This window comes from Acomys russatus, chromosome 6 (assembly GCF_903995435.1).
Source record: "Acomys russatus chromosome 6, mAcoRus1.1, whole genome shotgun sequence".
In the NCBI taxonomy this organism is placed as follows: Eukaryota; Metazoa; Chordata; class Mammalia; order Rodentia; family Muridae; genus Acomys; species Acomys russatus.
The window spans coordinates 86,722,239-86,737,871 of NC_067142.1; the positions used below are offsets into that span (position 1 = coordinate 86,722,239).

A 15,633-nucleotide genomic window follows, 5' to 3' on the forward strand; every position below is an offset into this window, starting at 1 on the left:
AAATATAAGTCATAATTTACACTTACCCAAATCACAGCTTTTCTTATACTGAAATAACTATGTGACATAATGCATCTCCCTGGCTTAAATAAACAATGCAGTCATTACTCTCCTGTAATCTGCAATGCCTTGTGGGAATTTTGTTAAAAATACAGAGAGACGATGCATGATTATAATCTGGAGAAAGATTAAAAAGCTTGAGGTCACAATTTTTCACTGAGAAATATTTTAGTCTTTTCTCAAAAGGATGTAAAGTGTAGCAAAGACTTTGATTTTTTAATTTTAAAAATAATTTTGTGGCAGTTCTAGAAAAATAATTCTGTCTTGGGCAGCAGTACACACACTATAAGATTGTTAGACAGCTCCTGCTGTGCCCCTTGGTTTAACCTGGAAGGAAAAGGGTCACTTCCTTAGTGAGTCTGGACAGTGCACAACCAACTATTTAATGCCTCAACAGGAGCAGATGCACAGACCTGCATGAGAGCTTAGAAGGAGAAAACAAAACAGAGAGAAAACCGCGAGCATCTTTACGGGTAACTTTCACAGGACAGAAGGGACTGGGTACATGTGTCTGGTTACTGTGCAAACGACCCACTGTGGGGGCAGTGGGCTGACTAGCGACTTCTCCTGCGGCATGTATTATGTGCCATGAACAGAAACTGTATCCGGGTCATTCCATGGATACTCACAGAAGGATTGTAAGAAGGTTCCAGTATCACCGGTAACGACATTTTCCCTTGAAGATTCAACTTTGTTAAATAAAAAATCTTTTCCCCCACAATCTTTTCTTTCTTCATGCGATGGACACCATATAGTCTAAACCTCACTGCATAGTTTCCAATCATCTCTGATTCAACGTGGTTAAACTTGAACGTCTCTGTGAAGACAGGGCACGGCCCTCTCTGGATGCTGGTTTTGGCTCTCTGCTTCTTTATGGGTAGAAGAACAAGGCGCACCTGCCACGAGCTGCCGCCCGCGCTGCTGTACGTCGGAATGTCTGTGACAGCCGTGACCGTTACCAAAAGCTTCTGTCTTTGTGAGTCGTAGTCAAATGTCACATCTAGTGTGCCGTACTTGGCCTCTGGCTCTGGGTCAAAAGGTCTAGGAAGCTGTGAGGAGGATCCTTGAGCTGACACGTCCTGAGAAAAGCAAATTTAAGTGTTTTTAGCTTTTAGTCCTATTACTTAACCTAGCATGTAAATAAATGCCAATTTCTTCTAGAGTATGATATAAATAACTTTCATTGCTGTCACAAGGAAAGCATAAGTCAACTACATGCAAAAGTTACCTTACAGGAAAGAGCAACTTAAGTGGTAAAGATGAAGACATCTTTCAAGTGCAATATTCACTATCACAGTCTTGAGAAAACTGGATGTTTGTATAAGTTAGAGTTTAATGTGCATATTAATGTCATAGTCTTTGCTCCTGGGGGAGCTGTCTGCAGAGAAGAGCAAAGCTCAATGCTACAGAAAAATGTGGCTCCATTTTCAGGGATGTCTAAGATGCCTCCATCTCAAATACAATCTACACAGGAAGACTTTAAAGTCAGCGGAAATGGGAAACCTGAATAGGAGTGTAAAGGGCTTGGGACACTGTGCACCAAACACTCACTCTCCACGCCACAGACCGTGCTCATCTCAATGTTCAACTAGAAATCAAAGCAGTTTTATTTTTCTCACATTAAGTGCCAATGACATAGCAAAATCCACATTTCACAAATTGAAGAAAGGCTAAAACTGCACATGTTAATTATGGCGAAGTCACACTTTGACCCTTAAAATACCTAATAAAATATAAGTGATTTTCCTTTTAAAACATGTGCTGTTAGAATGTTCCTAAACTTTCTAACCTTGGATTCAGTGCTACTGTGGAACTGACTAGTGCCGACCTTGGTTTCCCTTCTCATATTAGCTCAAAGGAGCTCTGGAATTTAGGTCAGCAGCACCCCACCTAGAGAACACAGAGTCTCCTTGGATGTCCATTGTACAGCCGAGACAGGGGAGGCACACAGAGCTCCTGTGAGAAATGTCTAGCTCAGCCTTACAATGGAAGGACTTGCTTTCCCTTTTCTTTCCACAAGCCCGCACATGTCAGTTTGAACCAAAAGGACAAGGGCAGGTTCACACAAGGGCCTGGGCCTGGAATGAAGCCGTTATGCAGAGCATTGCTCATCTAGAATGTTGAGTGAAAGTGAAACAAGCTTCCATGTTTTTCAGTCAGCTTGGCACTCTGTGCTAAGCCTGTGTTAGCTAGCTCGTGGCAAAAGCCTCTTCTTTAAGAAGAAAACAACAGGAGCCTCTGAGACTGTAAGTCTTATGCAGTCCTTGGTATCACATATGGAAACAGGAACAAACTCTCATAGAAGACACTCTTTACATTGATTGTCTTGTATGTGCACGTTGTATGTGCTTGCTGTATGTTGTATATGTTTTGCTGTGTGCTCTATGTGTTTGGTGTGTACTGAACATGCTTGTTTTATGTTGTGTGTGTTTGGTTTATGCACAGGTAGGTATGTGGGGATGCACTCCACTGCATACACATACAAAGGTGAGGAGGATGTCAGTGTCCCCTCCTTCATTTCTGAGGGAAGGCTCCACCGAGATGGAGCTTGCTGTCACCTCAGCACGCTTCCTTTCTCTGCCCCTGAGCAATGGGACTGCAGGCACATGCTGGCATGCACCGTTGTAAGTGGGCGCTACTAATATAAACCCACTCCACAGTTGTTAATTATAGATTATGAATGTATCTTGGGTATTACAATTTAGTATTTAAAAAAATAGCATCATGGTAACAAGGATTTTTAGGAAATAAAAACTTCATAAGGTCCTAAAAAGCTGTTTCTGAAGCATTCTAATGTCAGAAACATAGGTAGAACATTTATATACTAAGCTACTATCCATTGTCTTCAGAGAGGCACTAAGAAAACAATCCTTAATTTTTAAGGTATTGGAGTTCCATTACTTGCAGGAAGCCATAGAGCTAGCTGACCAACTTGTTATAAGAATCCTCTGATAAAAGATAGATAAAATTACAAGGACATGAAATAAACTTGAAAAGTACAAATTTTATAGTAGCCTAGGCTGTCAAAATTCCATATCTAAACATCCATACAACGAATACTTGAGGTACTGTGTGAATATGTTTGATGGTGCTATAAAAGCCACGAGAAGAAGAAACTGCAAAGTGTTAGCCCAGCAAGAACACAGCTGCTGAAGTCTACACACAGCTGTGTTTGCCTACAGAAAACAAAGCCTTGAGAGACACAGGCAGGAGTCCTAAGGTCACAGCCTAGAAGATGCACCAACAATTCATGGACTACAAAGAATATGCACTGGGGAAAGTGAGCACTGGCCCCACAGAGATGGAAAGTCCATGTCTTGCCAGGTTGATTGTGGGCCACAGGTTCTACTTATGAAGCTTCTCAGGTAGCAAGTGTCTCTAACTGGCAAATTTCAGTGGTGGGCAGGTGTATTTGCCCCTTTATCTCCCATAAACAAGTGTTTGCTGCCAGCTGTGGGTATCCCTTTTCAAATCTCAATGCTGGCCCTTGTTAGCAGGTGATAAAGCAGAGCTGCTGCTGAGCAGACTGTGATGCAGACCCACAGGCCCATACAAGCCACGATCACAGCATAGGCCTGAGACCTATCTGTTCTGACAATCCTTTGCCAAGTTGGGTTAACCTACCTCATCTCAATCTTCTTAACTTCTGCTTTGCGTCTGAAATAGACAACAATATACACATGCACAGTACACACACTTAGGCATCTATTTGTCATCTGCGTATTTTACTTTGGTGATTGAGGCCTCTGGGACAGCTTGCCTGGTAGTGTGTCTGGTTGGCACTACTGCAACAAAGACAGATCAGGTCAACAAGAATGTACAGGGGCTGGAGAGATGGCTCAGTGGTTAAGAGCACTGTCTGCTCTTCCACAGGTCTTGTGTTCAAGTCCCGGCCATCACATGGTGGCTCACAACAATCTATAATGTGATCTGATACCCTCTTCTGGCCTGCAAGTGTACACACAGATAGAGCATTCATGTACATAAAATAAATAAATAAGTCTAATCCCCCCCCCAAGTATGTATAGAGACTGGTGGCCATTATTAGCTCTTTTCTGCACCAACAAGGATCTGAGTTGGAATAGAACTGCCTGCTTCTCTCTGACACTAGCATTTTTTACTTCTTGTAGAAGCAGGATGTCAGACACTATTGTGGTCACTGTTATAATCCAGGGTCACTGTTAAGTTGGTACCTACCTACACAGTTTGAAAAACAACTGTGTTTAGGTGACAGGTGGCATCGTGGCACCTTAAGTGAATCAATTCAACATTTTCTTCCAGATCATAACTATATGCCAGTACTAAAAATACTAGAAAATTTAAGGTGTTTTTGAAATGATAAGAGAAAACCCCAGGCTGAAGGGTATCTGTCCACAGTTTACTCGTACTGTGTATTAGAAAACTACTGTCATTACTTAGAGAGCAGACACAGAACTGCCAGCACAGGCCACATCAGTGTGATAAAGCTGGTGGGGTGAGAGTTGTCAAAGTCTGAATGTAAGGTTTGTAAAAGAAAGCAAATCTCATAGATAGTCCTGCATGTGAGACCCTGGGTTAACTGAGTCGTCAGCCGAAGAATCAATAAGACAAATTCTTTTTGAATTACAAAAAGCCTTTGAAACTACAATTATTTTGTTGCCACTTTTATATTCTTCACTCCAGAAAAGAAAGCAACAAAATCAGCTAGTTTACATTAAACTTAGAAAGTTGTGACATTTGCCCAGTAAAGTAACCAGCATTTGTTCCTTTTGTACTCTATGAAATGAAAATACAGTAAGATTAATTTGAAAAGCTTGTGAAACATTGAACAATCCCTTAACAGTGAAAAGTTCAAAATAAAGTGATAACAGAAAGCATGAAACATTAACCCCAACATGTGCAAACAGGAAAATAATTCTAGAATGTTCTATATAAAGTATTTAAGAAACAACAGCGATCCTTAGCCACCCATCTCTGTTTGGGAAGGATGGAGACTATGGGGGGCAATAGCCTCAGGACTTTGTTAAATGCGGTAGAGAAGCGACAGGGGCTGGGACACCAGTGAGAGAGTAAAGCGCAGGGTTGGTAGCCTCAGAGAGCTCTCACTGGCACCACAGGCACTTCTGCTTACTTCAGGGCTGAGGACTGCGGTGCTGTCGCTAGGGACATCGTCTTCATATCCTTTATTATGAAAGCTCTCTGCCTCGTGCCCTGTGCTTCCTTCACTAGGGCACTTGTTGAAGTGACGCCGTGGGCTGTTGCTGCAGTGGGAAATCTCACACTTCCCATCCCCGACTTCGGAGGGTGTGCATGAGAGGTGAGGAGAACCACTGTCGTCCTGATAAGGCGGAGGCTGCAGCTCGTCCAGCGGAGGCGTCCTTCTCATTCTCTGAATGCAGTTTCCTGACAAGGGCAAGAGTGTGGTCACTGTCTCCAATCAGCCTCAGTTCAAGTAACTGAAAATAACTTTAACACATGAAGTAAACATTCAATAGCAAAAACGGGTAAAGCCATTAAAATTCCTACATGAGTTTTCTCTTTCCTTAGTCCAGGCACAAAAATAAAACCTCCCAGCTCTCCATTCTCTTCTCTCACCCAATAAGATCGAGAGAAATAAAAACCATATATTGTTATGAACCACAAAGACAAACCTTACCAGTTTACTTGATTCTCTCTTCCCAGACACTCCCAATGCTATGTACAGTTCACGAACTCCCTTGTAGTCAGTGGCCTCTCCAGGGGCCATAAAACATGGTGGGTAAAACATAAGACTCCATTGCTCTCAGTTACGGGACAAACTCTAATCAGCACTCAGCTTAGCATGTTTCCACATCTACTGGTTAGAACCCTGAACAAGCCACATTCAGTCCCTGCTTGCCAGTCTGTAAGTCTAAGGGTGCCCGGCTCCTCCTATCCACAGTAAGAACCACCACCTCTAGCAGTGATGACTTAAGGCCACATTTTCTCTCTCTCTTAAATTATCTTTTAATTCTTTTGCTTCAATAATCTGCATCCATCTTCCATTGAGACCAACTATATCTACGAAAATGGATAAGGGATTCACAGATAGTATACATTTTATGATCCAATAAACTTTGTTTTGAAAATATGACCATTTTCTATTTTCTTTCTAAGAAATTAAACCCTTTTGATCCCTACCTACTTTCTCCATGGTTACTGAACACTGCACAACATATTAAGTTTAGATGTTATGGTGTGTGCATACACTGTCACCAACATACCCAACTGAAAAGGGAGAGCTGGGAAACAGGGCATACACTGCTTTCATCTTATAATCTGGGCAGGTAAGGATATGTAAATAGATCCAGAATTCATGCTGAATATTAAAGCTAAACAATGCTCCTAAAAAAGGTAGTTTAAAATAAAATTGCTATGGCAGTCAGTTCAAATATTCAATATAGCTCTTCCTTAAATTTTACATAAAAATTAAAGGCCCCATTTAAAAAATACCAAAGTCCTCATTCAAATGAAAAATATCAATGCCTTAACTATGAATTTACCTAGTTGATCAAAAGCTCTAATTTTAATTAAAGTGTCTTACCTACTAAAGCTAGCACACAAACTTTGAGAAGTTATCAAAACCAGTGCAGCTGAAGTTGAGCTAGAGCTGACACATTAATAACTGCAGTTATGTGGCAGCCAAGAAGCATGAGACAAGTAGCTTTACCCAGACGCACGGCACAGGCCACACAGGGGAGCCCTGTCCTCCCAGCAGTGCCTGGCTACACTTGCCAATGGGCTCAGGGGGAAGGTTTCAACCTGGGTGCCAGAGACACTTTGGTTTTCCTGATAAAAGGAGGGACACTCAATTGGCATCTCCTTCTTCCTTCCCCCTGAGGTTCAGTAGCTACTGTGTGACTGAGAAGTAACAAGCATAAGAAAGAGGCCTGAGGAAAAGCAAAAACAAAAACAAGCAAACAAACAACAAAAACCCAGGAGATTCTGGGTATCAGAAACATTACTCGAAACTAAGAAAGACAAATTAAGGACACCAAAGTAAATACGATAGCTTCCTTTTCTGTATATAGCTGCAAATATGGCCTCCACGGCCTCTGCATCAGTTCCTGTGCTCAGGGTCCTGCCCTGTGCGAGCACCTGTCCTGACTTATCTGGATGATGGACCACATCCCCTGCGCGAGCACCTGTCTTGACTTCTCTGGATGATGGACCACATCCCCTGCGTGAGCACCTGGCCTGACTTATCTGGATGATGGACCACATCCCCTGCGCGAGCACCTGTCCTGACTTCTCTGGATGATGGACCACATCATCCAGTTTTAAGATGAAATAAACCCTTTTCTCCCCAAGCTACTTTTGCTCACGCTATTTTACCACAGCAACAGAAACCCCAATTAAGGCATGCACTCAGCTAACACAGTACAGATGTCACTAGCCCAGCAGCGGTGAAGGCAGTGCCTAGCGTTAGCTTTTACCTATGTTCCACATTACAAAGAGATGGCCAATTCTGCAGCTGTGCTGGGGAAAGTACAAGATGAGCGCAGGAGAGCTGTACGTGTTCAAACATACTTGAAGAATGGCAAGGACACACAGCAAAGGAACAAAAGGCAGCGTGACACAGCTGCCACAGCCAATAGCTACGGTAAAGGGCGACTGTTCATCAAACAAAAGAGGAAACTGTGAGTCCACACAGAGAGGAGTGAATAATCAAAGGTTTTTTTGAGGACAAAGATATGCGCATGGTCTCAAAATTTACAGTAAAGAGGATAGTAGCACCTGTATTACTGACCATGAAGTAAGGCTGTGTATCATCTGAAGAAATACTAGAAACACACCTCTGAAAGCAGAACACCTTCACGGTGATAAAGGTAAGCCCCAAAAGACAAAGGAAAACTCACACAATCCATTACTATGAAAAACAACAACAAACAAACAACAACAACAACAACAGAAAACAATCTTATATTTTAAAATCTCCCAAGAGAAACTGTATGCTCAGTTGGCTTCCCTGGTGAACCAACCACTGAAGGAAGGAAAACCTACCAATCTTCCACAACATATTCCAGGTAACATTAAAGGCAGATAATTGCCCAAATTATTTTATTGGGTCAGCATAATGTGACACGAGGACTTTAAGAAAATCTTCCAGGTAACAACTGTGTTGTAATCTGAATAAATTAATTGAAATAAAAAAATGCCTCCACAAAAAAAAAAAAAAAAAAAAGAACGAAAGAAAATCTTGCAAGGAAAAACAAAATATCAGCTAATGCATCTTGTAAAGGCAGATGTAAAAAAATATCAAAATATATGCACTGCAAACCCAGAGCCTTGCAGCACTGTGTCAAACCAACTTGGTTAACTTGGTAGGAATGCTAAGTGAATTTAACATTCAAAATTCAACCAATCAAAATTAGTGAACAGGAAAAATAAAGGTAAAAAGCAATATGTTAACTGTAGTTATTTTTAAAGTACATGGTAGATTCATTACACATTGATGATAAAAATCTCTGAGCAAATTAAGAAGGACATCCCCTCTCCTACAGAGGCTACAACTCCTACAACAAACATATTTGATGGCAAAGGGTTCAAAGTTTTACCTCTGAGCTCAGGAATGACGCAGGGCACTTGTTAACACTACTTCTATTCAACAATACACTGGAGGCCCTTTCTAGCCAGCACAAGCAAGCAGGATAAGAAGGTAAAAAATGAAAGAAAGAAAGGAAGGAAGGAAGAAAGAAAGAAAGAAAGTTGTCAGTAATTTCGGGTAACTATCATGGCATAACACAAAAAACAAACAAACAACAAAACAGAGAAAGACAGGGGAAAAGAAAGGACTTCTTATACTACGTAAATTCAACAAGCTGAAGAGATCAGTAAGTGAAGAGGCAATTGAAATTCTACACACATGCAAAGGACAACTGAAAAGTAAAAATTTAAAGCAATCATATTTATTAACACTGGAAAACATCAAATGCCTAAAAACAAACCTAAGAAATTATATTGGTGTTGTTTTCCAATCATGGAGTTTATGTGTTCTTTCAATAACCAGTGGACGCCACACTTCAACTTTCTCATCAGGGGCTACACATGTTCAAGACGGGTTAGCTGCAAACAAGCAAAGCTTCCTTTCTTCAGCAGGGCATCCCAAAAGAGAAACAGATTTGAGAATCACATGGGTAGTATATGCTTTCACTAGTTTTGCCACTGCAAAAACTAATAGATTTGAAAAGCATTGCAAAGATTAAAATAAGAACGGAAACAAGAGCTATGGCAGATTATCATAACCTTAATTAGACAGGATGCGGACTGCAGTTGCCACTGCAGACAGAAGCTCCTACTTGAGCAAGCTGAGACAGGCCCGGCACTGGCTGAGACAGCCCCACCACTGGACACACTCCACTAGCTAGCAAGTGCTTTTCTTTTGCAAGAACATAGAGATAACAAAAATTAACTTGTTCCACTCGGCAAGACCAGCAACATCTTTACTCTCCTGCTTCAGAGAGATTATTCTTTCTCTGTGCCACCCTCCATCCATGGAGACCCTGAATGCATGACCTCAACTCATCCCTGTAGAAATACATAGGAGAAGCAGAAGAGCCAAGCAATGGTGTGCCTTCAACAAATGTCTGTGTTTGGCAGAACTCAGCATCAAATCTTATGAAACAAGGTGCTTGCCAGTAAAGTTCACAAGGTCAAAGAGATGCAATGGAGTATTCCTCCACAGTCAGAGAGGATTTGCTGAGCCTCATCTGTCTCTTCAGAGGACAACCAAGCCTCCTGTTATCCTCCATTTTGAAAGTAGAATACCAAATTTGAACATACAACTCTGGCATAGTCATAAAGAAACTAAGACGCATCTAGCTTTGAACAGGGTCCAAAGCAGGACACATCTGTCCAGATGTCTGAGAGAAGGGTGGAGTAGAGTAAGTCTATATTTGACCTTTGTAACCTAGACAACCAATAGGTCATGACACAGCAAGTATCACTGGAGAACCCTGATGGTAGAACTGCAGTAAAAGCCTATATGTTTAAAATAATCTTTTTACTTTTTGTACCTTTAAATGAATTTTACTAGAATATAGTTTGAATCCAAACAATTTTTGTACTATGTCTTAAAACTCTTAATTCCTTGTTTAGCTTATTTTTTTGATGGTCTGAAATAATCCCTGACTCAGACATCCTCCATACATAAAAAGCCACTAACCAGACATGGTGACACACACCTTTTATCCCAGCACTCAAGAGACAGAGATAGTTGGATCTCTGTTAGTTTGAGGCCAGCCTGGTTTACACAGTAAATTCCAGGCCATCCAGGGCTACAAAGTGTGACCCTGCCTTGGAGAAGAAGAAAGGAGAAAGCAGAAGGAGGGAAAAAGGAGGAGAAAGAGAAGAAGAAAGGAGAAGAGGTGAAGGAGGAAGAGGAGAAGAAGGAGGAGGAAGAGGAGGAGGAGGAAGAAGAGGAGGAGGAGGAGCAGCAGCAGCAGCAGCAGCAGCAGCAGCAGCAGCAGAAGCAGAAGCAGAAGCAGCTAGTTTTCCTTACTCAACAACACATCTCTTTAGAGTGGAGTAAAAATTCAACTTGATGACTCACTTCTTTAAAACAATACAAGCCATCTTTGCCTTCAGCAAGTACTATGGAAAGTGCTTCTTACTGAGGAAGAGCACAGAACACAGAGTACAGAGACACACCAGGCAGTGAAATGACTGTGTCCAGCACAAAGCAGACAGCATGTGCTCACTCAGATGTGAGGTGGGTGCTGGAGTGACGCTGTGTTGCCCTCACAGCCCCAACAGGAATAACTGTGATTAGGCAGCTGAGGGCAAGAAAACAACAATGGCAATGACACATGTGCCAGCACCACAGAAGAGAACATGCTGCTGTCACGGCCCTGCAGGCATCCTGTTTGAATGTTGTGTAAACAATGTTCCTCAATTGTCCCCTGATTTGCCAATAAAGCAGTTTGCAGCCAATTGCTGAGCAGGAAAGAGACTAGGGTTGGAATTCCTGCCAGTCAGGAAGGGGAGAGTTTGAAGAGAAGGTAGGGGTGCAGCCACAGGCAGAGGTGCAGGAGAGATGAAGATTCAGCCTTCACCCAGAGCAAAGAAAGAACTAAAAAGCAAGTAACTTGGAGACTTTGGCAAAGATGGAGTCAGGATAACATAGAGGGTTAAGATGAGACTAAAACTGCTCAAGATTGTATTATAAACCTTTATAAATAAATATAAGAGTCTCAGTTATTTGTGTGATAGACGGGTTAAGAGAAAAACAAACACAGCTTTATAAAAACAATGGAACCACAGTCCTTTTCCGAGGTGGCCCTGAGACATAGTGGAAATTAAGTCTTAATGGTGGAATTTGTAACCATCCATTTGATTTTCAGCTTCAACCAGTGTTAAGAGTGGCTTTCACTTCCTGGGTATGTGTCACAAGTCTGGCTGAGGACTAGGAGGAGGCTGAGATAAGACTAGAGAAGGGAGTCTCCTAGAATGTTCACAAGGCCTGGAACATTCCCATGCCCAACAACTCACACCACAGGTGTGCACCAAATGGAAAGGCCTCTAAAGCTGACCCATATACAGCAAAATGAATAGAAAGTTCCTAAACTGTGTAACGCCTGCATTTCCTCTATTCTCTGATTTTTAATGGACAACTGTTTCATTGTCAAATGAGGATTTCAACAACTGAGTTTAATGTGACCTTTCTCCCACTCGAATACACAACCTGGTCATGTTACTCCTCATCGGTGCATCCCCTGGGGATCGTTACCATGTAGTCCTCAGGATCTAATCAGACTTGTATATGCTACAGCATCGTGATTACAGTATTTATTGTGATGACTGTTTATTGTATTCCATAAAAGCATTTGGAAGAAGGTATCCTGTGACTAAGTGCAGGTTAATATATTTGTCTAGTTCACCATGCTCACAAGGCTAAGGCCACAGTTTCATTTCATTTTGTGCCATATTAAGAAACACATCCTCAGTCACATGCCTGAAAGATGCCTCGTCTTACTGAGGTTCTATAGGCAAAATACACTGTTTTGATTCCACCGTATTACAGTTCTGTGGAGCTGGTTTTATAACTATCAAATGTCTAACTATCACACTCAGGACAATATCCTAAATGTTTTTAGGTGCACTCTAAACAAGCCTTAGCAATCCAGCTCCTCTCCAGCCATTTACTCAGCTCCTTAGGATGTAAGACCACTCACCTCAAATCACAGCAAAACACCAGCAACCTCCTCCCTCACCCAGACACCCTTAACTTCTCTCCCTTTCTATAAATTCATCTTGGTTGTTATCTCTGAAAATGCAACAAACAGTTTTCCCCAGAGCTTCATCCACAGCAGGTCTCTCTCATGACTGCCTGCACCACCTGCTCCACAGCTTAGAACACAACCACTAAGGTGCTTTGCTCAACACAAGACAAGATGGCTGTTGTGCACTTACTTCTCACAGGACTGGATGGGCAATAAGGTCTCTGGGTCCAAGATCATGAACTTGCACAGGTTTTGTTTGTTTTAATATTATGATATAGAATCAGTGGAAGCGAGAAGGAACTAGGGAGAAAACTAAAGAGGAAGAATTCAGGAAAAAGAAAGTATAAGAACTCTTCTATTTATAACATATTAGAACAATATACTAATGTGGTAAAAAGAAAAAGAAGATCATCATTAAAACGTTTCCTTCCAAACTAAATGTGAAAAAATCTAGCAAGATTAGTTAAACATGAACTTGAGATGTAGCTCAGGAGCTGAACAGATGACCAGCATGCACCCAAACCTAGGCTTGAGACACAGAACCACAGGAAATAAGGTACTTAAAATAATCTGTTGGATGTCATAAATCTGAAAAATGACTTAGGAGTTCTTTCAGAAAATACTGGAAGGTATACTTGACCTAAGCAAGCAAATGTTTCTGTTAGAATGCTAAAGTCACTTATTTATTCTTCTTGTGCTGCTGAGGCTTACACACCATGTAAGAATTTAGCAAGCAGCTCAGTCCTTGCTTCCAATTTAATTCTAAAGATACAGAGTAGATATTTCAAATGCATTGTCACAAAATTCATGGAATTATAATAAACATACAGCAATTTTGAAGTCAAAACAAAAAGGTTATTGTTATCCCTCAAAAACCTTCACAAAAATCAAGCTTTAAAAAAAAAACCTTTGATTTAAAAATGCTAGGATTGGGCTGAAGAGACAGGCTGTGCAAGCAAAGTGCCTCCTGTGCAAGCATGAGGACCGGAGTTTCCCCTTAAAGCTCACATTGAAAAGGCCAGGCACAGGGACCCACGTTTGTTGTAACCCCAGTGTTGAACAGACAGAAACTGGAGGAGGTCGTCGAGTTCCTTGTTGGTCAGCTGAATTGATAAGGCCCAGATCAGTGAGAAATCTTGTCTCAAAAAGGCGAAGTAGACAGCACCCAAGAGTTCCATATGCACACATAATCATGCTCACACATGCACCTCACACACACACACACACACACACACACACACACACACACCTACAATAAACCTAAACACTACATTTTAGCATCTTCAAATAACACAAAGACACTCAGTATCAATAGTTGTATCATTTTATTCAACTACAATGAAACTAAAAAATTCTTCCTTGAATTTAAGGGAAGATTACTGGAAAATTACATTTTGTGAATTTCATTCAATTTTATCAATTACACTAACACATCTGTTTATCATGTTAGCTTTATGTTCAAAATACAAATTTATCCTGCAGAACATATAACAAATGATTAACAACATTAAGGAATTTTTGGTTTTGTCCAAGAAAGAGAAAGCGGTGCTGGGTGCACCTTCCAGCCACACACACTGTACAGCTGGACTAAATGGGGCTGTAGAGACAGTTCTGTGGCGAAAAGCACTGGCTGCTCTTGCACAGGACCCGGGTCTGAGTCTCAGCATCCACATGGCTGCTCACAACTATCTATGATTCCATTTCCAGATGAGCTGATGTTGTCTCCTGGCCTCTGTAGGCACAAGACATGCTGACTAGTGCACAGACACATGCAGGCAAACCACCCATGCATACAAAATAATAAAAAAACCAAAACTGGACAAAATGCATAAAGCAACTATCTTTAAGTAAGAAACATGAAGTAGGCTGGGACTAGGTCAGCTTTGCTATGGGCATCCTAATACCCAGGATCTGGGACTAGGTCAGCTTTGTTATGGGCATCCTATACCCGGGATCTGGGACTAGGTCAGCTCTGCTATGGGCATCCTAATACCCGGGATCTGGGACTAGGTCAGCTCTGCTATGGGCATCCTAATACCCAGGATCTGGGACTAGGTCAGCTCTGCTATGGGCATCCTAATACCCAGGATCTGGGACTAGGTCAGCTCTGCTATGGGCATCCTAATACCCAGGATCTGGGACTAGGTTAGCTTTGTTATGGGCATCCTAATACCCAGGATCTGGGACTAGGTCAGCTTTGTTATGGGCATCCTAATACCCGGGATCTGGGACTAGGTCAGCTCTGCTATGGGCATCCTAATACCCAGGATCTGGGACTAGGTCAGCTTTGTTATGGGCATCCTAATACCCGGGATCTGGGACTAGGTCAGCTCTGCTATGGGCATCCTAATACCCAGGATCGGTGGGGGGAACAGTAGTATTGCTGTGCTCAGGAGGCAGTGGGCTCTGGCACAGAGAGGGCTGGACCTGAGCCATCTGTGAGGATGGCCTGAGCCCATGCCCTACCACACACAGTTCATGGAGCAGTACCCAAAGTGCAGTAGGGCAGGTGTCATTCACAGAAAGTGAGAGCCATCAAGTCCTGCAGGCTTCAGAGCTCCTCCCAGTGACAGCCAGTGAGTCAGAGCATCTACTTTTCTTTTTCTTTCTTTCTTTTTTTTTTTTTGAGACAGGGTTTCTCTGTGTAGCCTCAGCTGTCCTAGACTCACTTTGTAGACCAGGCTGGCTTCGAACTCACAGTGATCCACCTGCCTCTGCCTCCCGAGTGCCGAGATTAAAGGTGCACACCACCACGCTGGTCCCCAAGACCATCTACCTCTAACATATGTGTGCTGACTACTTTGTTGTTAACATGGCATAAGCTAAAACCAGTTGTAGTGAGAATTCTGGAATTTTGGTTTCTTTAAAAAAAACAGAAATATTAAAATGTGTTTTCATTTTAATCACAGGTGGGGATATAGGCTGCTTCGGACTGTCTGCAGCAGCTATGATTTGCCTCATGCTCTAGCAGAGCATGCAGGTTTTGCCACCTGCAGATAGTTTCTGTGATTGTGTGACATTTGGGATTCAGGGAACTTTTCAGAGGGTATATAAATGCTAGGGCCCTGAGAGGTGTGGTTGGTGGTTGTTGTGATTTGCTAGTAGTCATGCTCAAAGAAGAAGAAGAAGAAGAAAAAAATAAGATTCAGGGATCTCTCTTTCCCTCCCCCATCCACCTTTCTTTCTCTTTTATCTAGAGATAGGGGATAAAACTGGGAGAATAAAGGGTGGGAAAAAGAAGAACCTACAAAGTAGCAAGAGACTAGCTACAGTCATCTGAAAGAGGGAACCTCAATTGAAAAAAAAAATGTGTCCATAAAAATGGCTCAGAGGTTAAGAGCACTGACTGCTCTTC

At 42.0% G+C, this 15,633-nt stretch overlaps 1 protein-coding gene across 3 annotated transcripts in view; it reads right to left on the minus strand.

Annotated features, from left to right (window-relative positions):
- The window catches only part of Syt14 (synaptotagmin 14), a 135,101-nt gene that overhangs the window by 31,574 nt on the left and 87,894 nt on the right, over nt 1–15,633 (minus strand). For all 3 annotated transcript variants that reach the window (XM_051148162.1, XM_051148161.1, XM_051148160.1), the window contains 2 exons: nt 5,171–5,442; nt 690–1,139 (listed from right to left, as the gene is read on the minus strand). In XM_051148162.1, the coding sequence (XP_051004119.1) occupies nt 690–1,139; nt 5,171–5,442 (722 nt within the window). The remainder of the gene's footprint in view (nt 1–689; nt 1,140–5,170; nt 5,443–15,633) is intronic.